The following is a 23,976-nucleotide window of genomic DNA, read 5'->3' as shown; positions in this document are numbered from 1 at the left end:
ATGACTCACCTGTTTGTTTGAAATCGTTCATGTTCAAACTCTGGAGGAAAGAATCAGGAAATCAGAACGGGCAGGCACTTCTGCACAGCAGTCCCGAAAGCTACATGCAGAGGAGAGCCCTTTCTAACCCGGGGGTGAACGTCTCTGGCCCGGGGTTCTAACCCCAGCCAGACTATCAACCATGAAGAATAAAGACACTATCAACCATTCAAGGTCTCCACAAGTCCACCTCTCCTGCACTCTTTCTCAGGAGCCTACAGACAGGATGTGCTTCCTATCAACACAAAGGATCAACCCAAGAGAGAAGACACGGGATCCAGGAAGCAGGCTTTCGATACAGGAGAGAGGGAAAGGCGACCTCGGGATGACGGGGAGGCAAGCATGGGGGCAGAGCAGACAGCAAAACTCTCACTTTCCACAAAGGAAAGTCAGCAGACAACACCCAAAACTGGGAGTAAGACGTAGGTGGAGGGAACACAAGTAGCAACAGAGTAATGTTATTTGGGATCAAGGAGGTAAACACCAAAATACTCAGCTAAGAAAAGGTCCCAGTGCTGCTCCTGGACAGAGATGGGAGGGACGGCCATCTGACAGTGTCCCACTGAGACATGGGTTTGCTGCCCTCCCCTCAAGTCTGGACAGGTGAAGCAGGACATGGGAGGTGCCTCACCAACCACCCTCCTGGGGAGGCCTCCGAAGTGAGACCACACAGAGAAGACAGCTCGGCCGTGCCCTTGGGGACATGAGGTGGACCCTCCAGTCCAGCTCAATACCACCAGGGCCCCACCAGTGGGGCCTGCCATACCCTCGGAGGCAGGCCCGCACTCCTGACCCACCATCATGAGAGGTAATAAAATGGCGGTTCTTTATGCCTCCAAGTTTTGGGGTGCCTCGCCACCCAGCCATAGGTAAGAGGAACAGCAATGAATTACTGTTTCATGATGACATCTATAGAACTATTTTTTATAGAACTTTAAGTTTTATGGATGTCTAATTTGGACAAAAATAACTAAAAACTTTTTTTTTTTTAAAGAACCCAATACAAAGGTAAAGCCAAGTAAAATCTTAAGCCTTAAATTAAAATTAAAACAAAAAACCACAGCATCAGGCCTGGCAAGCCCGACCCCAACCATGGTGCCAGACGTGCCATGCGTGACCCCAGCTGGCACCACCTCCCTTTTCTGTCCCCAAACCAACACCTCGTTCCCGCCTCACTAACAGTCACAGACTGAGCAGCAAGCAACCTAAGCAGGGAGGGAGACACAGACTCTGCGTTAGTTATCAGAACGGGGGCAGCGAGAGGAGCAGAGCCACGTCCCAGCAGCAGCCCTGCAGCGAGCCCGGAGCCTGGTGCCCGTCCCGGCAGCAACCCTGCAGCGAGCCCAGAGCCTGGTGCCCGTCCCGGGCATGCGGCGACAGGCCCCTGTGGCGAGGCGGCTGAGGTCCCCCCGCCCCCCGCCCAACGGGGAGGGCAGCAGGCTGACTCCCAGGCACAAGGGAGAGAGAACGGCAACAGGAGAAAAAGCTCGCTCAGACCTTTGGGGGCAAGGATCCCGCGAGCATGGCCTCCTCGGGGAGATGTACTTATGACTAACTCTCGGGGTCTGCCTGCTGCTACTACGTACACCCGGGCACAGAAGAAGGTCCCCCACACGGTGTCTTTGTTACACCATCACACACGGGTCAGAGCCCCACCGACACGCCGCCAGTGTCTATCCTGACTGCGAACACATAGAACCCTGCAGCCCAGGAGCGTCCGGGCAGCACAAAAAGGGCACTCTCAAGACCGAAGCAGGGAGCTTCCAAGAGGCTCAGAAGTGGCGCTCAGAGTGCCAGCCCATTGGTGACGCTGCTCCTAAGCAGCTAGGTGGGTGCAAACACATGAATCGTAGCTGCGGGCGGGAGGAATATCAGGTGCATCTCTACGCCCCGAGGGCTCGACTCCTACACTTAAACCCCTCCCACTGGGACAGCCGGCTCCAGTTTCAGCCGGCGAGCGAGCGTGAGAACAGGTCCTGCTCTCGGGCACCGTCAGCCACGGCTCCTGACCCGACCGCTCCCAGCACTGCCTGGCTCCGGTAAGTACCCATTTCTTCTCAAATTCAACTTTCCTTTCAAAACTACTCTCAGAACGTATCTTGAACTAACATCTGGTTCAGGGAACCACCTGCCCGGTGCCGGCTCTGCCTTGCTCTATTCTCTGCGGATTACTCAGGACCCAGCAGGTGCATCGCTGGAAAGGAGACCATAATTACAAAACTTTTAATAACGCTTACACTTTATTCTAAGAGTTTATTCTAACAAGTTTATTTAGAAATTAAGACCTCATTTCTACATAAAATTTAAACTAAAACTCAAATGTATGTAGTAAGTGTTTCTTTGTTCCTCACCTTAAAAATAAACTACAATAAATTTCAACATTAAAACATCATATATATACAAATGTAAACATACACATATACATGTTTAGAAAACTGCTGAATTTAGTTTAACTTTAAGACCTTTTCAAGTTTAAAATAAGTACTGTTTTGACATATGCTTACCAAAGCTGAAAGAACAAAAGTTAACCAAAGAGGATCCCTAAATATACAAAAAGGAGTTTTTTCCCCCTTATAAAGTTTCTCATAAACCAGCTATGAGAACAATGACTGACCAAATGGCCAGGTCTGACCAAAGTCAGACTTCATGTAAGCAAAGTCTGTCTACATTTATGATCTTTATTTTGCATTAACAAACTCCTTCCAAAGCTTTAACCTGGTATTTTTAAGGATAAAGAAGGCGGGCACGTTGAGGGGACCGGCTCTGGTGACAGGGTGTCCAGCGTTAAAGCTGTGTACATTACTGGTAAGGGCAGACGTCTGTGAAGTCGGGATCTCTGGCTGAAACTTCAAAGAGCCCTGGTTGGTTTTCCAGATCATTCTTCCTGACTACATTCTAGAAAACCGTCTCTCTCCCAGGTCATGGTTAACCTGAAGTTTATCCTTCATTTTAAAGAACCAAGAGACTGGGAGGGAGTGGCGGTTAATCACTGGAAAAGCTCAATTGGAGTAAAACTCACAAATCTCGTTCTTGCGACACCCCAGTGGGTAGGCGACAATGGCGTGTCCTTGAGTTATGCAATAACGCCACATCACAATATTGTAATTATAGCATGCCCTTCAAAACGCTCTACCTAACGAGGCTCCCTGCCAGACAGCCGGACAGCACCCAAGGGACCATTACAGCATTATTTCAGTTCATAGGTTAACATGCGCGACAAGCATAGTTACCCAGCCCATCACAGCAATGTCCTATAAAGCTGAGCTATAATTACCTCTCTTGTGTCCTATCAAAGTTCAAAAAAAAATCTTTTTCTCTTGTCTCTTTTTTGGATTTCTAACTCCTTAGAAACTTTTCAAACATGCCAGCCACTCACCATCATCCTAACAACTGGCAAGGACATTAACTGTCCACACTTAGGAACCTATGGAGAGACGGGGCACTGGCAGTTTAGTACTTCAAAAACAAGCAAACAAAACCCTGTGGCCAACCGAAACCACAGGCTGCTCAAAGTGCTGTGTGGGCAGCTCGGGCCCAGACGCCCAGCGGGCCTGCGAGCAGGGGCCCTGCGGGAGGAGAGATGCGAGGCCAGAGCCAGCTCGCGGCACCTTCCAGGCTAAGAAGTACATCAGCTAGACACAAGCAGATGTTTAAAATACTCGAGGTTACAAAAGGGACATTTTTAAATGGGAAAACCTCTCAATGTTCATGCCGGGCCCCTTGTGTGGCTTTATGTCACCACCCCCATGGTCTCTCCCCCTCAGTGTGGACACTGTGTGCAGGGGCCGCATGGTCAAGAGGATTTGGAGAGGGAGGTGGCAGAGGACAGATGACATCTAAGTGACAGCCACTCTGACCCTGACCGGAGGCAAGGTGCGTGAGGAGGCAGCTCCCGGCACTTCCTGCTGGTCGCGAGTAAACAGCATTGTGACACATAGACCTTTCAGGACCAGGCTAACATCTGGGCTTCAAAAGGTGCTAACACTGCAGCTAAGGAAAATCAAATCCAAGGGGTCTTGCATTATGAGCAGCTCCCCAGCTATGAATTAACTGAGAAAGGCACAAGCCATCCCCAGGAAAAACCTATGGGAAACACCCCTCAGCACATTCAGAAAAACCTCACTTCCCAATGCAAATCCAAACTTACTACTAACAGTTAAAGTTCTGGATTGTGTTGTTTTGGCAACAATACCCTTTTTCGGAATATTTAACACCAGCAGCTGCCGGCAGCACCAAGCCCAGCGGATAGAAACTGGCCTGGCAGAGACGGTCACAAACGGTGTCCCTACAGAGGGCAAGACCAATGAGGTCCCGGGCAGTCAGGTGGAGTCGCTGCACCTTGGTGCACCTCACCGGGCCAGAACTCTCAGACTGACCTCATTCTACAGGCTGTCCCCTTCGAAAGCTTTCAATAGCCTCAGTTTTAACCCACTTATTTCTCTGACGTTACCGCGTTTTTATGGCCAAGTGAATACGCCCGTCTCCGTCAGCCTAGGAGGCAGCTGTGTGCCCTTGTTTTAATTAGCAAATTGTGCAACCCTGAGAGGTCAGTTTACCCAAAGTCAGGGACACAACTGCACCTGTGACTCCATCCCAGGTTTCCATTCCCACAGGTCAGCCCCGGAATACCCTCACTTCCCGGGGCACCAGCATGATCCCCAGAGAACCTGGTTACTGTCTTTGTACGCTAACTGAACAAAGAACAAAAAATCAGACCAGAACTTTAGACATGACATCACTTGATGGAAAAAAGTACATATTAATTAATATTAACATAAAAGGAATTATTACCTAAATTATTCTTCTGGGTAACACTAGGATAACTTAAATATAACTTGCCTCTTATAAACGTTTGATAACCTTTAACACAGATTTATCTATAGGTTTGCCTGAAAGTATGAGCAGCGTTAAATAACACTGCTTCTGAAACTAACACATCGTTATATAGTGCATCTGAATCATTCTCTTAAATCCTGAGGGAATTTTTCCTTCATATGAGCTCCCGGGTTCTGGATGCCAGGGGGCTGTATGTGTGTCCACTCTGGGCATCACTAGACTCTGGGCTCACACTTGATAAAGTTTTGCAACTGTCATCATTTTGATCATGATGCTTCCAGCTAGTGATGAAATCACTTTTCGGATCTTTGCCATAACACATCCTATACAATCATGGGAACCTGACTTGCAGAGGTTCTCACGCCTTCAGAACCAGGGAGCACGGGGAGACGTGCCGGCACACGCCCGCTGACTTATCTAGCTGGCCCAGGTTGGCTGGAATCGCTTCCTGACGGGCGGCAAGGAAATTGTGCTTTTATAGCCCAGAGCGTACCTTCCCCCCAAGGTATGGACTGAACTCATAAAGAGTTACTTCACGTTTTTCCCTTTAATAAGAGGGAAAGTTAGAAAGACATAAAGCTATGCTTACATGTTTAACAGGCTCGGCTCCTGCAGCCGCACCGTGGAAGGGGAGGTCGGGGGCGGAGTGAGCCAGTGAATGCCCTGGAGGGCCCTGGGACCTCCCTCTCCCCGGTCACGGTCATGGGGCAGCCAAAAATCTCGTTTCTCACCCAAAATACGTGCCTCGCCACTCTTGCTTTCCAGAAACTCCTCACAAGAGAAGGGCCACAGGCATCGGCAGAAACCACTTCTTAGTAAATACACAGCTTTGAAAGCACTGAATGATGACAAAGCAGGTTAACAGAGGCAGTTTCCCGGGGGGGGGGGGGGGGGGGGGGGGGGGGGAGGGGCGAGGGGGTGCTTCTTTGTGTTTTTAAGGAATAGGAATAAATGAGTAGCGAAACCAGTTTGCGGAGAATAAAATCAGAGCGAGCTTTCTCAGAAATGTACAGTATCCAAGTGAAAACCCAACTACACCTGCCTCCGCGATCCTGACACTGCCGATTACCTCACCACAGTGTGTGGGACGGCAAGGAAAGGCATTGCAGAGAAACTACATTTTATTTTGTGAAAACAAGTCTCTTCAATTTCCCATATGTATTTCTCTACTTTTAAAAGGCTGCTTTCCAGCTGAATGTTCTCGCCACCCCAATGTCTAGAAAGGGATGCTTTATCCACGAAATCTCACAAGGCTTAGGACCGACCTTAGCTGCTCATTAGCAAAACTGCCCCTGAAAACAGTTTTCTCAAATCATTTCCTTCCTTTTTAACTTTATTTTGAAGCTGTCTGAAAACATTTAGAAGCTGCAGGTCTTATGCGAAACAGCGGGCCCTGACCCCTCCCGCTGCCCTCCAGCCTCCCCACCCACACGCTTGCTCCTAGACACAGTCACACCATGGGCTGGTCTGGGGCACCTTGCTGCACCACTGGGGCCATGCAAGATCCCCCCAGACCTCGTGTCTTTGTCCTCAGTTTCGGGTTCTGAGGCCGAGAGGGCCCCAGGGGTGTGGGGAGCAGCCTGTGAAGGAAGGCGGGCTGAGGCCTCTGGGTAAGCCTGGGAGAGCAAGGGTCAGGGAGAGGAGGGCACTCAGGGAAGGTACAGAAGGCCAGGGACACCTGCAGCCCCCGCCAGGGCCTAGGGCAGGTGACGGCCCCCACTGGCCACCGTATCCATGCCCATCACATGCCAAAGACTTTGCCAAGAATGGGCCAAGGCCCACTTCCTAAAGGGTAAAGGCTGGGATGGTGTGCTACCACAATCCTCTCACGTAGGCACCGCCACTTGGAGGTAAGGCCAGGAAAGGCAGGCAAGCGCCCTGGGCTGGAAGTGTTCTCAGCTGTCCACACAGCAGGCAGGGACGGGGCAAGAACTTACTCCACGCTGCTCACGAGGTGGGCGGTGATAACAGGGCAGTGAAGGAGAACATTCGGTCACTCACACAGCTCAGAAACTCACCTTGATGGCATCTTAGAACCAACTGAGTCAGCATAAAGACAGCATTTACATTTGTATGTGAGACAGCATAAATGCTACTCACCAATAAAGCGGACTGTTCATTTGATTTTGGAAGCAGGAGAGTGGGACTGCATATTTAAATATTCTTCTTTCCTTCCTTCCTAAGTTCCACACATAGAACACTACATGATTAAACAGGACAGAACGGCCAAGGAGCCACACACAGGCCAGGCCCCTGTGGTCTCGGTCAGCGCACCACAGATGCCACGAACGTGGATGGGGGAGGGGGTCCCAACGGTCACTTGGCCTCGGTCTACAACCTCCTTGGCATCCAAGGCCTCAGGTCACAGGACAAAGATTCCCAAAACTCACAGAATTACAGGTGTTCTCAGAGCCGACACTAACACACCGCACTCTTGGCCCCAGGCCAGCTCTTTCAGGTTAGACTTGAGCAAACAGGAACAGAGTGGGGGGCTGGCGGCCAGGTTACAAGTAGCGGGCAGCTGGTGCTCATCTCGTCCTCACACTGACGAGGGTGGTGACCCCTCCATACCTTCAGGTGACCTACTGTGAGGCTAAGGCTCTGCTCCTCCGTTGCAGCCCCCACCCCAATGAGCGAGACCTCCCCCGTCAGACCCACAGCACATGGAGGAGGCTGCAAATAGAAGCACCTGGAAAGAAAGCCAAGGAGAAGCAGCAGCAGCCGCCAGATCATAATCGCACAGGAGCCGGCAGCAACCGGACCAGCGAGGGGACCAGCACCCACACCACAAGAAGGAACATGAGTCTTCTCAAAGAGCGAAAACCAAAAAAGCCGCATTACATCCCGAGACCTCCAGGAAAACCCTTCAAGTATAAGTGTTTCCAGTGCCCTTTCACTTGCAATGAAAAGTCACACCTTTTCAACCACATGAAGTATGGTCTCTGCAAAAACTCCATCACTTTAGTGTCAGAGCAGGACCGCGTCCCCAAGTGCCCCAAATCCAACTCTCTGGACCCCAAGCAGACAAATCAGCCAGACACGGCAGCAAAACCCACCTCTGCCAAGCCTGTTGCCAATGGGCTCCCACACTTTGACACCAAGCTTCAGCAAAGCCTCGCCAAGGACGATGCCAAGGAAAACGTGGAACTGCACACACGTGGGCCCCACAGGTGCCCAGGACAGAAGTCTGCTCTCCACGAGGAAGCAGCACCCCTGAGTCCAGCTCCGGAAGCCACCAGGGGCACCCAGCCCGTTCTGGAAGGCATCGTGCGGCCTTCAGCCTTTGTCCCAGTGGGAGAGCACAGACTCAAAGGGCCAGAGCACGCTGAGGCTCCTGAACTGCTGGCCCTGCCTGGCCCCACGGCCAAAGCCACCTCCTTCCACACCAAGTCTGCGTTCCATGCTCCTGGTTATCCGTGGAAAGCTGGCGCGCCTTTCCTCCCGCCAGAGTTCCCACACAAAATCCCGTCTACAAAGGGGTTTAGTGCCATTTCCCCTTACGTGCACCCCGCAATCCCAGAGTACCAGCCACACTTTTACACAGAGCATGGACTGGCCACCATCTACTCACCCTACCTACTTGCTGGGAACTCACCTGAGTGTGATGCCCCCCTGCTGTCCGTCTACGGGGCCCAAGACCAGAGGCACTTGCTGCCTCCCCCGGGGCCAGTCCCCAAGCACTTGAACCCCCCCTCGGCATATGACCATTACAGGTTCTTCCAGCAGTATCACTCCAACCTGCCAATTCCTTATGGATTTTACAGACCAGAGTCTGCATTCTCCTCCTACGGGCTCAGACTCCCACCTGTCACGGGCATTTCCAGAGATCACAGCTCTCACCTACTGGAAGAAACCGCCCTGCTCTACCCGGCCCTGAGTCCGTCCAAGTCAAGTCCTTCCAACACCCACAAAAAAAACACCGAGTTTGAGAAGGGGAGCCCAACTCCCGAGGCCAAAGACCCCTCCCAAGATGGGCAGAGGGACACAGAGGGAACCAAAATGAGCCCTCGCGCGGGCAGCGCAGCCACAGGCTCCCCGGGAAGGCCAAGTCCCACCAACTTCACGCAGACAAGTCAGCCGTGTGCCGGGCTGTGCGGCCTCTCGGACAAACCAGCTGCCAGCACCCTGGGAAGGCTCCATCAGCCTGAACACAGCCTCACAGCCTTCAAGCCTGTCAAGAAAAGCACAGAGCACCCAAATTCCCAGGCTCTGGAAAACAGAGAAGAGTCCCCAAAAAGGTAAGAAAATTTCATTTAGAGATTTCCAAAACATATCTCTGATTGTGCTCCATTAGCCAAGCTCATGCTTGCTCAAAATGCTTTTTAGACAGTAGCTTTTTTAAGCAAGGGTCCTATTAAGGCCTCTCTTTACCTCTTTCAGCCTTGATGCCATGAACGGCGATGCTCCAGGTGAGACCAGAAGCGCATCCCACGACCCAGAGGCCACACCTTCCAGCCCAGAAGATGGCTCCAGGACAGCCCCGCTGAACCTCTCCAAGAAACCAGAGGCCAGACCAGCCACTCACAGCCCCGTGTACAAGGACTTTGCAGAGGTGCAGGACATGCCTCTCAACCTCTCGGTGAAGGACCCCTGTAACGCCCTGACTCCGAGACCTCCCTTCCACAGCCCACCGCAAGAGGCAGAACCTGCCAGCACCGCTGCTCAAAACACTGACACGGAAGCTTCCAAAGATGGGCCAGAACACACCCAGACGAACCAAAGCACCCCTGATGCCATGGAGGCGCCACCAACAACGCCCGCTGTGAAGGCCCAGGACGCAAGAGCGCTGGACAGCAGTGACGAGCAGAAGCAGACAGCGGCCGTGGCCCTCTGCCAGCTGGCGGCCTACAGCCCAGGGAACGTCCGGATGGGCGACGGGGAGCCCACGGCCCCGGAGTCCGCCTGCCCACAAGACGCACCCACCCTCAGCGCCACGGAAAACCCGGAGGCTCAGTGTGACCTCAGACCCAGAGGGCAAAAGAGGACAAGCCCCAGGGACGCAGGGAAGTCCCAGCAAGGAACAAAGAAGACGAAGCCGAGTGACACAGCCAGAGTGTTCACCCTTCGTAAGAGAACACGGGTGTCTTAGTGCCGCTCTCGCCGGATGCAGACACACCTTCCAAAGTAGGTTACGACAGCAGCAACTCTTGACTGGCACCGCAGCTTTCCCTGGTCAGTTTTTACAATGCAGCTTCCTGCTTCTCAGGAAGGAAGGGGGAGTGGGGAGGGGGAGACAGAGAGGGAGGAAGGGAGGAAGGAAGGAAGGAAGGAAGGAAGGAAGGAAGGAAGGAAGGAAGGAAGGAAGGAAGGAAGGGAGGGAAGGAAAGGAGGGAGGGAAGAGAGGGAGAGAGAAAGGAAGGAAGGGAGGGAGGGGGAGAGAGAGGGGGAGAGAGAGAGAAGGAAGGAAGAAAGGAGAAAAGAAAGAAGCTGCAATTCAGGTTTTGAAAATATCAAGCAAGAATATTCAAAGGTGCTTCTACTTTTGGTTGTAAAAATATTTAAATGACTCATACTCAAGACTGATGAGTTCAACATTGACTTTCATTTTTGTAAAATGTCAAATGGAATGCACAAATTAAAAGACAGCTTTTAAGTGTAATCCATCTTAGAGGAAAACTATTAAAAATGCTCTTCTTATAAATATCTTAGCACTAGAATAAACTGCTTTTAACTGTTTTGCTATCAAATCTGTGTGTTTTGAAGTAAATACCAATTACTGGGAAAAAATGCCATGAAAAAAACATTTCCAGTTCTGTCATTAAAGTGCTGTATGTAAAAATTATGTGATTTGTTATGAGTGAAGATACACAAACATCAAGACGCTATTTATACAAATAATTTATTTCCAGTAGGAAAACGTATTGCTGGTGAAGCTATTGCTAACGTACTCTACTTCTGTATGATGTTACAGTGAACTTCCTGACTTGTTCAGCCTCCTTTTCCATTTCCCAAAATGATGTATATATTGCTAATTTTCCAATAAAATCATAGGTGACTTTAAGAATACATACTCCGTGTTATGCTTCCATCTGCCATAATAAACTCAATGAAAAAGGGAATAAGCTGAGGCGGCTGTTAAACGGAAAAAAAGAGCGCCTGCCTGCGCGAGCGTGTGAGTGCACCCGTACGCGCTGTGAGACTGGTGGCCACCGAGTCCGGGCACGCACACCCCCCTGGGGCTCCCCAGACCTCGGGCTCCCTGAGCCTCGGCTCCTCTGACTGCCGCCTGAGGAGAGGCCGTCTGCCCCCGCGGGCCACCCCCCACGGGCCTTCACAGGACCCCCTCCTCCCGCTTTTCAAGAGGGCCCCTGTCCTCCGACACACCGCCTGGGGTATCAACAGAGGGCCACTGCACATGGCAGTGCGGCGCTGAGGTGTGCCCTCAGACGACCACATGCCGTGAACCCAAAACGCACGCTGTTGGGACTCGAGGCCAAGCACACATGCACTCCGCTCACCAGCGCGCCAGGGCTCTCTCGCCTCCAGATACCAGAACGTTTTGGCAAAAAGCAAAACAGGGTGTCCCTGCTTTCCAGCAAGTCAACAGCCTGCAGGAAGCAAAACCGTACGTCAGAAGCTGTGTTCCAGACTCAGGACCCAGAGCCCAGCAGCCTACAGACAAGCTCTCGCCTCTTGCTTTACACACAGAACGCAGACTCACATATCAAGGGCCCAAAGATTCTGAGAACACCATGTTTTACAGCTCACCCAAAAGTGTCAGGCTTCACCTTAAGTGATAAGAGGAACCAGGGACAGTTAAGACTGTCCAGTCCTCCTGGGACAGTGCGGGGTGGGCACAGATGCAGGCCTCAGGGCTCTCAGGGAGGGCAGAGGCCCTCACCACCTGCAGATTTCGTAGTGGAACTGCATGCATCTGCAGCATGACGACTGACCCCTCCTACTGCAATCCCCCCCTAAGGTCACATGCGACAGACACGGCGACCCCAGGAGGCCCTTCGTATCTGTCTCTAAAAAGCACAATGCGGTCCTAGATCTTTGTAACAAGAAAATGGTCTTCCTGATGTTTTAACTCTGCCACCTGCCTATAGTCACCTGTGACCCAGCCTCAGAGCTCTAAGGGTTTAACCTTTATATATAAAAAGTAATAAACCCCGAAAAAGTTAAATATAAAATTATTTCCCTGTGGCCCATCAATTTTACTCCTAGGTATACACCTAAAAGAAGTAAAAACAAGGACTCAAACAGGTTAAGTGTGCACCAATGCTCATAGAAACTTTGTTCACAACACTCAAAAAATGAAAGCAAGGGGAGCCTGAGTGGCTCGTGGGTTAAGTGGGTTAAGTTTGACTCTTGATTTCGGCTCAGGTCATCATACCACAATCCGCGACATCAAGGTGGGCTCTGCGTTGACAGCACAGAGCCTGCTTGGGATTCTCTCTCCCGCTCTCTCTCTGCCCACCACCCGCCCGCCCCCCTCCCCCCGCATCCACTCTATCTCAAAACACAAAAACATTTTTTAAAAAAAGATGAAAGGACACAAGCCTGCACTGACAGGGGAGCAGGTAAATAAGATGTGGAAAACCACACAGCAGAGTGTCATTCAGCCATAAAAAGGGATGAAACTCTGCCACCTGCTACCACATGGACTAACCTTGAAGACATTATGCTCAGTGAAATGAGCCTGACAGAAAAGCACAAATCTTATACAAGTGCACATAGATGAAACACTGACAACAGGCAGGTTCACAGAGGCAGACAGAGGAGTGGTTACCAGGGGCTGCAGGGGATAGGAGAGGGGAGTCTAGCAGAGGGGAGTCTCAGTTCAGGCTGGTGAAAAGTTTTCAGCAATAGTGACAACGGTTGTACGAACTGTAAATAGCACCAAATTACACACTTAAAAACAGCATGGCAAATGTTTATATTACGTATATTCTATAATGTTTTTTAAAAATAATATACCAAAACCATTGAATCAGGTATTTGAATAGGAAAACTGTATGGTTAGGTGAACTATATCTCAACAAAGCTGAAAAAAGATTCTAAAGGGGTCCTTGAACTCACAGCAAAGAGGGAACAAAATGCTGACCACAACCTTCCTGAAGTCTTATCGGGGGCCCGTGCAGTCTGCCCCCATCACCAGCTCCAGTCTTCAGCACGACACAACACTCCATGGGGCAGGAAGACACGATGGGCGTGAAATGAAGCACACACACACTCATCAATGAGAAAAGCGTTTTAATTCAGTAGCACAGAACAATTACTTCACATGCGAAGTCAAAGATATCTCGTCACGGTATTCACTTTTCTCACAAAACTGGAACATCCAACAGTTCAAAACGCACAAAAGGTTAAAAATCAGTAAGGACTTGGGGCACCTGGGTGACTCAGGTGAGTGTCGACTTTGGCTCAGGTCCTGATCTCCCTGTTTGTGGGTTCAAGCCCCACATCAGACTTGCTGCTGTCAGCACAGAGCTTGGAGCCTGCTTCAGACCTTCTGTCCCCCTCTCTCCTTGTCCCTCCCCTACTCCTGCTCGTGCTCGCTCGCTCTCTCTCTCTCTCTCTCAAAAATAAATAAAACTTTAAAAAAAAAAATCAGTAAGGACTTGGTCCTCCCAACAGGAAGGTGCCAGGACTGTGTCAGGAGCACCAGAGAGTGTAACTCCACCCAGGGCCCAGCCGCTCCCTTGGGAACTGAGGCACACACCACAGGCCTGTGGGGAGCAGGACCTCAGGAGAGGTCAGCACTCTGCAACGGAAGAGCTGCGGTAACAGCCAGGCCCCATCCGCCACAGGCTGCACCCCAGGCCCCAAGGTGCCTCTGCCAGGGAGAGAGTGTGGCAGCGATACCAGCACGGCCCCTTCTGGGGACACGGGACCGCCTGCCTCTATGGCTGACTTTGGCTTGAGGACCCCAGCCACACCCCACCCCACAGCCCTCGGGGTCAGACAGGAGTTCCGCCAGCCTTCTTGGTTTCTCTCATGGGCATCTCCCCAGTAGAATCTCTACACGTTTTATACTGTCTCGGCATCTGTTTCCACTCAGAAGACCCAGTCAAATGCTAGTTTTCGGATGACATCACAAATCAGTCCCTCTGCCACAACAACAACCATTAAGCCAGCAAAAACTGACAGACTCAACTTGTTCAGAACTCAAACATCTCATCAGAAATTTGCAGAAATCAGGAGGGTATGTTGTGAAGAAAGAGTCTACAAAATTTCAGCATTTAAGGAAATCTGTTAGGTCACTGGCTATCTGCAGACATTACAGAACCAAGACTTCAGTGACCAGACACAACAAGGAACACAGTTGTTGCAAACAGACCGGGGGGGGGGGGGGGGGGGGGGGGGGGGGGGGAGGTCAACAAATGGACAACAATCACCTTCAACAAGCAACAGCTGCAAACCCCTGGGGATGGGGGAGAACCTGATTTCCAGAGTTACCATATTACAGTATTATAGTTTTCAAAATGTCCAGTTTCAAAGAAAAAAAAAAAAAAAGCACAAAGCATACAAAGAAACAGAAATGAATAGCCTGTTCAAAGGAAAAAAGAAAAGCAGAGAAATCATCGTCCCTGAGGAAGCCCAGACACTGTACGAAAACCAGACAAAGACGTTAAACAGATTCCTCTGATATGCGCAAAGAGCTAAAGGAAACCAAGAGAATAATATCGAAAAAAATATGGAATGTCAAAAAAGAGATAGAAACTGTAAAAAGAGACCAAATAAAAATTCTGAAACTGAAAAAACACCATCACTGAAATGAAAACTTCAGTCAAGCTGTACAATAACAGATCTGAACACATGCAAGCAAGAATCCATGAACTTGAAGACAGGGCAGGCAACTGGCATCATCCAGTCTGAGGAGCAAGAGAAAAAGAAGAAAAATGAACACGTGTCGGGCCTGGTGCCCGTGGAGCCTACGCCTCGACAAGACCTCTGTCCGCCAGGCCTGGCACCATCCTTCCAGGCAGGAGACAGCACAGCTCCCTCAGGCCCCGCCAGGCACGGCAAGGGCCCACAGGAGGGTTCAGCACACGTTGTGGGGGGCCGCCAGGCTAGAGGCGACCGGCCAGTCAAGTAAAGACCACACGGGACATCTTCTCTATTTTAAGCAACAGTGAGACACTCCTCGCTCGTAACGCCAACGCTCACAGTCTCTCACTCCAGCGGCTAGTGACCAGTGGGCACCGCAACACTGTAAAATATGATGGGCACACACACGCCAGCCACTCTCGGGCACGAAAAGCAGAGAAAAGGCCCTACTGGAGTCGAAATTACCCAGGGAGGGATTTCACCTTGTCTGTGGCACACTCGCACACAGAAGACTGGTGAGCTGAAATCAACCAAAATGCAGGGCTTTGGCGCAAATGACACCAACCAGAAAGTGAAAACAACCATGGGATGGGGGAAAATACCACAGGTCCTCTATCTGGTGAGAGGCTCCCAGAATACATAAAGAACTCATAGTAACAACAAAAAGCCTGAGTTTTCAAATGAGCAAAGGATTTGAACAGACATTTCTCCAACAAAGATATCCACAGTCGGCATTAATTAAGCCGGCTCAGCGTCATTAATGAGTCACGGAAACACAAATGTGAGCCACAATGAGATACCACTCCACATCCACTAAGACAAAACCAAGCGGTTGGGAGGGTGTGGAGAAACTGGAACCTTCATGCTGGTGGAAATGTAAAATGGTACTACCATTTTAGAAAAAAACTTTTCCTCAAAAAGTTAAAAATGGAGTTACCAGAAGACCCAGCAATTCCACTCCTATATGCATACCCAAGAGAACTAGAATCTTATGTCCACACAAAAACTTGTACACGGGGCGCCTGGGTGCCTCAGTCAATTAAGCGTCCGACTCTTGATTCCGGCTCAGGTCATGATCTCAGTCATGAGAGGAAGCCCCAGGTCAGGTCCTGCACTGAACATGCAGCCTGCTTGCAATTCTCTCTCTCTACCCCTCTCCCCACCTCATTCGTTCATTCTCTCTCTCTCTCTCTCTCTCTCAAATAATATTTAAAAGGGGGCGCCTGGGTGGCTCAGTTGGTTAAATTGGCTCAGGTCATGATCTCCTGGTTCGTGAGTTTGAGCCCCACATGGGGCTCTGTGCTGACAGCTCAGAGCCTGGAGCCTGCTTCAGATTCTGTGTCTCCCTCTCTCTCTGCCCCTCCCCTCCTCACGCTCTATCTCTCTCTCACAAATAAACATAAAAAAAATTAACTTAAAAAAAAAAAAACCTGCACACAAATGTTCATAGCAGCATTATTCATACTAGCCAAGAGGCAAAAAATCCAAATGTCCATCAGCTGATGACTGGATAAACAGTGTGGTGTATCCACAATGGAATATTATTCATCCATAAAAAAAGAACAAAGATGGGGCGCCTGGGTGGCTTAGTCGGTTGGGCGTCTGACTTCGGCTCAGGTCATGCTCTCTCAGCTCGTGAGTTCGAGCCCTGCATCGGGCTCTGTGCTGACAGCTCAGAGCCTGGAACCTGCTTCGGATTCTGTGTCTCCCTCTCTCTCTCTGCCCCTAACCCACTCGCGTTCTGTCTCTGTCTCTCTCAAGAGTAAACATTTAAAAAAAAAAAAAGTTTTTTAAAAACAGAAAAAAATAAAGAACAGAGACTACATGCTACACGTAACAACACGGTTGATCTCACAGTCGTGAGAGTGAGCCCCACGTCAGACTATATGCTGAATGTGGGCCTGCTTGGGATTCTCTCTCTCTCTCTCTCTCTCTCTCTCTCTCCCTCCCTCCCTCCCTCCCTCCCTCCCTCCCTCTCCCTCTGCCCCTCTCCCCCACTCATGCTCTTTCTCTGTCTCTAAAATAAAATTTAAAAAACGTTTTTGCACACAAATGTTCACAGCAGCATTTTCCGTAATAGCCAAAATGTGACAAATCCAAATGTCCATCAATTGATGAATGTGGTGTATCCACACAACGGAATATTATTCAGCCATAAAAAGGAACAGAGTTACATGCTACAACATGGATGAACCTTGAAAACATCACACTAAGTGAAAGAAGTCAGGCACAAGACCGCGATCACAGGTTCCCTTTATGAAAAATGACCAGAAAAGGCAAATTTAAAGAAAGAGAAAGCAGATTACTGGTTGCCTGGGGTGGGTGTGTTGAGGGGAAATGGGGAGTGACTACCCCTGAGTACAGGGGTTTCCTTTGGGGGCAGCATAAATGTTCTGAAATTAGATGATGATGACAGTCGCACAGCTCTGTAAAATATACTATAAACCACTGAACTGTACCCTCTATGTGGGTGAACTTCACGGTATATAAATTGTATCTCAATAAAGCTCCCAAAAATAAATAGTAAGAGTAAATAGAATTCTGAGGGTCTAAGAGCCCTCCTCCCGCTTCACGATGCCAAATGCAAAGCCATCACTTCTGACATCCCACAGCTCAGGTGCCACGGAGTAAGATGCAGGGTCTCAGCCATCTGTGCACAGACATCTTTATTCTGGATGGAAGTCAACCCCCCAGTGCACAGAGCACCTATGGTGAACACCCCAGGATGTGACCTTCTCCCTCCTTTGCAGGCATCCTTCCCTTCTGCCCAGAGGCACCACCAGCCACACCCAGACATGATTTCCACCAACCAGACAGGGCTGCACTTGCACGCGTCCAGACCCGACAGCTGGGACACACTCGCTTAGAGTTCGGCGGTCCTCCCTGCGTCTGCTGCACTGTGCCCCCGTCCCCCTGCACAGGCTCACTGCCAAGTTTCCTCCAGCCCTCCGCCCCCACCCCTTGCTGGTGTGAGCCTGATTCCTAGGGGACTCCAGGTGATAACAGGTGATAAACAGAGGCAGTACACAACTTCTCAACAGGCAACAGCACCCCCACAGGGGTGAAAACCAGTTCTGAGGGACAAGAAGATCTCAGACATCACAATGGTTCCTGGCCCTCCAAATCCAGACACACAGTGTATCTGTGGTACCAACATTTTGCAGCAGGGAGAAGGGGAGTCAGAAAATCAGAACGGTCGATACAAGAAGGCAGGCTGAGAGAAACAGGCCTAGTCCGCTCTGTCCTGCAAACAATGTTGTCAGCGAGGGCAGAGGCCCGGTGTGCTCACAGCCGGAGACGCGGAGTGACACGAAGCACCCAATGAGCTACACACAGCACTGAGAGCGCGGAGCAAGCGAGCGCGGAACTCACCGTCTTCCAGCCGTGAAGGGAGCAACAGGCCTCTTCTGCCCAGTTCTGCCAACGCCAGACAGCCACCGTGCCAGGCACCGTCCGTCTCCTGAAAGCTGACACACACACAAGACCTGAAACCGGACTGCCCGTGTCCGCTCATCCCCCGACGTGCACACACTGCAGGTGTCCACGCTGTGCCTGGGAGCCTCGCTAAAACCCACCAGTGAGTTGTGCCTGGGAGCCTCGCTAAGACCCACCAGTGAATTGTAACTTTTTATTTTTTTAACAGTTACTATTTTTGAGAACAGAGTGCATGCAAGCAGGTAAAAGGCAGAGACAGAGGGGGAGAGGGAGAGGGAGGGAGGGGGGGGGAGAGGGGGAGGGAGGGAGGGAGACGGAGGGAGAGAGAGGGAGAGAGAGAGAGAGAGAGAGAGAGAGAGAGAGAGAGAGAGAACACACCAAGCAGGCTCCACACTGTCAGCACACAGCCCGACACGCTGCTCAATCCCACAAACCGCGAGACCATGACCTAAGCCAAAGTCAAGAGTTAGACACTTAACCGACTGAGCCACCAGGCACCCCCCACCCCCGACCCCGTTAGTGAGTTTTTAAAGCATCTGCTGGCTAAAGAAATAAAATTGTGAAGCACCTGGATGGCCCAGTTGGTTAAGCATCTGACTTCAGCTCAGGTCACAATTTCAGGGCTCATGAATTCGAGCCCCGCGTCAGGGTCTCTGCTGTTAACTCAGAACCTGGAACCTGCTTTGGGTTCTGTGTCTCCCTCTCTCTCTGCCCCTTCCCCATTTGTGCTTTATCTCTCTTCCTCCCTCAAAAATAGATAAACATTAAAAATAAAAAAGAAACTCCTGCAACTTAATGGCAGGTAAGTGCTGTGCTCAGTACTTTTCTTCAGATCTCCCGATGACAAGGAGAGGTCCTGAGGGCCCCACATGGGACCACAGAGAAAGCAGTCTGCAGATATGCGTCAGCAGGACGCCCAGGCTCTACACACCATTCCTGCCACAGCCGCGTGTGCCAGCTGACTACACAGCCAAGGACTCAGCCTGTTCAAGTCACCAAAACCCCGGTGACTTGAGGCGTTCACAGAAAGGGGTGGGGAGATCTCCCTTCCTGGCTCAGAGTAGAGATTTAAAAGTTAGAATGGAAAGTCTTCTAGAGAATTGTTTCACACTATTTGAAACACAGGCTTTTAATACATGATTATACCAATGAACCAACAGGTAAAATTTTATATCTAATAAAATTGTCCCTGAAGTGGTCTGGAAGCCCTCTTGTTTAAGGTACACCTCTGACATTAGGACCAGTGAGAGGGGTTTCTTAGACTGACAAGGGCTGTCCTGAGAGCTTCTACATTTGGCTGCCAACATAAACAGTGAAATACGCTTCCCCAAAAAGCGAGAGACTTTGCAGGGCTCTTTCCTACCCTAAATCCAACAGTTTGATGTTGGAATGTTCAGGAAAACCAACTAGATTGCATGCCTCACAAGCAACAAGCACAAGAACATTCAGACAGGACAGAGCGAGTCTCATGCGTTCACTCAGCAGGTCCCTCCCTCATGTCAGGGCCTGTGGAGGCAGACTCACCAAGTCCCCTTGAACCTCACCATCAACCAGCACCAACTTACAATTCCAATTACAAATTTTTAAGTTCCAAATGTTTTTAAAAATTTCTTTAATGTTTCATTTTATTTTTGAGAGAGACAGAGACAGAGCGTGAGTGGAGGAGGGGCAGAAAGAGAGGGAGACACAGAATCTGAAGCAGGCTCCAGGCTCTGAGCTATCATCACAGAGTCTGACGCAGGGCAGGGCTCGAACTCACCAACTGTGAGATCATGACCTGAGCTGAAGTCAGATGCTCAACCGACTGAGCCACCCAGGCGCCCCAAGTTCCAGATGTTTTATTAAATATCTGTCCCAAAGATTTTATGACCATTTCAAATTTTAATATTGGCACTTTTGTGTACTTCAGAATTTTAACTAGAAAGAGATGCTTTGGGGCAGTGGGTGGCGCCTGTCTGTGGAGTCCTGCCCCGAGGTAATGCCACCAGGGCCAGGGAGGGGAGGTGCACAGGTACCAAAGGACACCTGCACATCCAGGGGACAAGACACGGAGAAGGGGACGATGGCCATGTTGCTCACACTGGTCCTATGGGGCTCAACGTAAAGCCACCTGGGGACGTGTGTGGCTTCATGCTACATAACCTGGCCTAGAAACAGAGCAGGGAGAGGAGAGGCGTATGCTCACAGTTAATGACATTAATGTCCTGTTCTGACCCTTTCAGAAAAAGCTGGCAGCTCACCGTATGTCACTGTATGTCCCACAAAACAAGGGACAAGATCCCAGCTGTGCCAGGTGACCAGCCAGTCCTGTGGCCCCCACCCCACACACATCTTCCACCCAACAAGCTCCTGCCTCTCAGGGTCTTCAAGCATTCTGGGCTGGGGGGGACCCCTCTGTGAGCCAGGCCCTGCAGTCAGGTAATTTCATGCCTCTGCACACAGGCCCTTTCCCTCAACGGCCTGCTTGCAGCTCCAGGCTGCCAGCTCTGGGAATCAAGAGCAGCGAGACAGTTTCCACCCTGCACGACCTCACTACAGAACTCAGAGGAGCTTACTGCAATGACAAGACAACGGCAAAGAAGTGAATGGGGATTAAACCAATGAAGATGACTAAAGGAGACCACGGGTCCAGGCCAGAAGGCCAGATGTCTGGCCAAGAGGAAATGTGTGCCAGGAGTGTGGTCAAGATGCACTAGGGTGAAGGGCCCCAGGCTTCCAGACAGAGACACAGTGGCCGGAGGAGTGAGGGAGGCTCAGGAACACGGGAGCAGCCACCGCCAGGAAAAGCCAGCACCAGGGACGCCACCGGCAGGGGCAGGAGGGGACAGGTGCGAAGGGAAGGAAGGAGGCTGGGCAAGGAAGAGCCCGAGGGAGGGCTGGGTAAAGAGACAGCATTACCCCCAGAGGGCAGGTGCAGAAATGCGCTAAGAAGGAAATAGAGAAAAAGACTTGAGATAGACCTGCCATGCCCTGGGCAAAGGGGCCAGGGAGGAAAGGCTCCAGAGCTCTGGCTCAAAGTGCTGCCCTCTCCAGAGAGCAGGAGGCTCTCCCGTGGTCACACAAGAGCCACCTCTCAGAGCCGCCCTGGACCAGCGACGTCCAGCATCATTAGCATACCCAACACCACACCCCCAGAAAAGAAACCCAAGAGGACACCCTAAAACAAGCCAGCAGAAGGGTACCTGGGTGGCTCAGTCGGTTAAGCAGCCGACTTCAGCTCAGGTCACGATCTCACAGTTGGTGAGTTTGAGCCCCGCGTCGGGCCCTGTGCTGACAGCTCGGAGCCTGAAGCCTGCTTTCAGCCTCCCTCTCTCTCTGACCCTCCCCTGCTCATGAGCGTGCGCGCTCTCTGTCTCTCAAGAATAAACATTAAAATTTTTTTTAATAAATAAAAAGTAAATAAAAGTAAACAAGCCAGCAGAATCATCACATGGACAGGGAGCACTTTCTTTTCCCTAACTCAGGCGTTTCAGAGAGACAGTAAGGAGTGCACGTTTTCCGCTAGGCAGACAACGGTGAAATGTTTCCACTGGAAGACACACTGGCCAGACACACAGCATTGTTCTGCAAAAGGTGACCCACATGTGACATCTTGTTCCCCTGCACTCCTCCAATTGTGGCTGAGCAGGCTCGAGACAAGCTCCAGAAGAAGGCTGCTCCGGGGGGAGGGCATGTCCTGCAGGTGCTCACAGAGCACCCTCGGCAGTTAGTGTGCACAGCTGAGCCCAGGAGGGTAGACAGACCCTCTCCTACACCCACAGCAACAGCCCCAGAAGATCAGCAGCCGGCTAACGAGGGCAGGAGTGAGGCTGGGCCCAACCAACACCCTTCGTAGAAGCACCTGCTTCTGAAACCCCCAGAGAGGTTTCCACGAGCAAAGTTAACAGTCCTCTGGGACTGTGCACCTAACAGTGCACCCTTGGTGCCAGAGTCTCTGCTCTGCCCCCTGGCCTGCAGGCCCCAGGCCCAGACCCCAAGGACCTGCCATTTGTGCATCCCAGCCCACACCTGCACCACGGGCTACCTAGACACAACATGACCATTACCACATGTGGCTATTTAAATTCAAATCCAGTAAAATTAGGGGCGTCTGGGTGGCTCAGTCGGTTGGGTGTCCAATGTCGGCTCAGGTCATGATCTCACAGTTCGTGGGTTCGAGACCCATTTCGGGCTCTGTGCTGACAGCTCAGAGTCTGGAGCCTGCTTCAGATTCTGTGTCTCCCTCTCTCTCTGCCCCTCCCCTGCTCACACTCTCTCTCAAAAATAAATAAACGTTAAAAAAAATTTTGTTCTAAAAAGAAATAACAGAAATAACTAGAGTTCTCAAATTTAACTTCAAAAAAAAGAAAAAAAGGCTGCAGAGGCTCTGACAAACAGCTCAATTGAAAGAAAATGTAAAAGGACAGAAGAAAAGCCACTGCTTTCGACCAGAAACACGTCTCCCTTTGATCTTCTCACATACCTGAAACAATCCAACACGGACCCAACCACATCATCCGCCAGCTCTTTGGGGAGCCTCGCAGCCATCCTACCGATTCTGAAAGAGAGAAGCAGCACTCTGTCAGCATCACGGGCCCGTCGTGAGGGGGCCCAAGCCACCAGGACCTGTCCCCGGCAATTTTCCCTCCCTCTAGAGAGCAGGAAAGACAGGTAGACCCAGGGCAAGCCTCACACACACTCTGCTCTACACAAGGCCACCTGCCTGGTAGGGAACCCCATCCTAGTGACATAAACAGACAGACACAGGCATCTCCTGAGGGAGGGAGACAAAGGGGTGGGTGTGCCCACGGGACAGCCCCATGCTACAGATGGTCAATGGCACCCCAGTCGGCCTGACCCCTCCAGGCCACCTCCCCACGTGGCAGGCTACCGCACATCCACACCAGACACCCCCGGACATGGATCAGCATCCCTCCGGGCCCACCCCACCCCACCCACACATGACTTGGGGCACAGAGGCTGCCTGCTGCTGAAGCGAACACCTCCCCCATGAGGGCACCTCTCTGTAGGCCATTCCTCAGGCAAACAGAGGACCAACACCAGTCTCCCTCTCCGGGGCTCTGGGATTAGATGAGGCCGTGCCAGCCTCCGCTCGCTATACAGTGACCGCGCCTGCCTGTGAAAGGGACAGGTACTGTGCTGCTGAGGACACAGAACTGAAAGAAAAGGAACCTCTGAAAGGCAAGAAAGGCAAGTGGATATGCTCATAACTCCGCCCACTCGAGCCAGACAGGCAAGGAAATGAAGCCCCCTCATTCCCCAGTAATTACCTTTAAAATGAGAACATAAAGCAGTAAATGTAAATGAGAAAAACTGTTCCACCTTATAAAAATCTCAAAGCTGTTCCCAGCTCTCAACTGCACAAGACGCACTGAATGACAGGATGTCCCCCCTGCGGAGGGACAGCAGGCACCTACCCTTTGGCCGCAGACCACCGCACAATCGTGTCCTGGTCCTTCAGCCCGATCAGCAGCTGCTCTGCAAGAACACAGGAAAGCCAGGTCTGAGCTCTCCGCGCTCGCCCGAGTGCTGGGGAAGTTCATTTCCGAGCTTAAACATAACCCACCCTGCAGAGCACTCGAGCACCATGAAGGGAGTCACATCAAGAATGTTAATTCTAATTATTCTAATTCTTCGTTTTTAAAAACCTACTCCTGCCATTGTTGCTACAAAGCAGATCCACCCACCAGAGCCGTCACTGGGCAGAAAGCACCAAGTGAGGAAGACTTCCCAGAGGCCAGTTCTGCAAGAGGGTGCAGAAAAGGGGCTCTGCTGGGGTCTCGGGCACAGGCCAAATTCCAGAACAGCCACACAGGGGCCCGAAGGAAGTCGGGAGAGCCCAGAGGCTGCTCAGAAAAGAGCCTGGCAATCCTCAGTCAGCAGAAACCTTGA

At 51.1% G+C, this 23,976-nt stretch overlaps 2 protein-coding genes across 3 annotated transcripts in view; one reads left to right on the top strand and one right to left on the bottom strand.

The window, feature by feature from the left end:
• The window catches only part of TBCD (tubulin folding cofactor D), a 160,586-nt gene that overhangs the window by 98,870 nt on the left and 37,740 nt on the right, over positions 1 to 23,976 (bottom strand). For both annotated transcript variants that reach the window (XM_023244386.2, XM_023244385.2), the window contains 3 exons: positions 23,502 to 23,562; positions 22,547 to 22,621; positions 18,022 to 18,116 (listed from right to left, as the gene is read on the bottom strand). In XM_023244386.2, the coding sequence (XP_023100154.2) occupies positions 18,022 to 18,116; positions 22,547 to 22,621; positions 23,502 to 23,562 (231 nt within the window). The remainder of the gene's footprint in view (positions 1 to 18,021; positions 18,117 to 22,546; positions 22,622 to 23,501; positions 23,563 to 23,976) is intronic.
• ZNF750 (zinc finger protein 750) lies at positions 1,944 to 10,052 on the top strand. Its single transcript, XM_003997289.4, has 3 exons — positions 1,944 to 2,078; positions 7,494 to 9,113; positions 9,256 to 10,052. The coding sequence occupies exons 2-3, from the start codon at positions 7,675 to 7,677 to the stop codon at positions 9,962 to 9,964; spliced, it is 2,148 nt and encodes a 715-aa protein (XP_003997338.3). The 5' UTR covers positions 1,944 to 2,078; positions 7,494 to 7,674; the 3' UTR covers positions 9,965 to 10,052.

Source organism: Felis catus, chromosome E1, assembly GCF_018350175.1.
Source record: "Felis catus isolate Fca126 chromosome E1, F.catus_Fca126_mat1.0, whole genome shotgun sequence".
Lineage (NCBI taxonomy): Eukaryota > Metazoa > Chordata > Mammalia > Carnivora > Felidae > Felis > Felis catus.
This window is presented reverse-complemented; position numbering and strand designations above follow the sequence as displayed.

Bases quoted from the DNA above. Each gene is read 5' to 3' on its own strand.
- ZNF750 (XM_003997289.4), top strand. From the start codon at position 7,675: ATGAGTCTTCTCAAAGAGCGAAAACCAAAAAAGCCGCATTACATCCCG. The intron at 9,114-9,255 runs GTAAGAAAATTT...TACCTCTTTCAG, and splicing joins AGAGAAGAGTCCCCAAAAAG to CCTTGATGCCATGAACGGCG.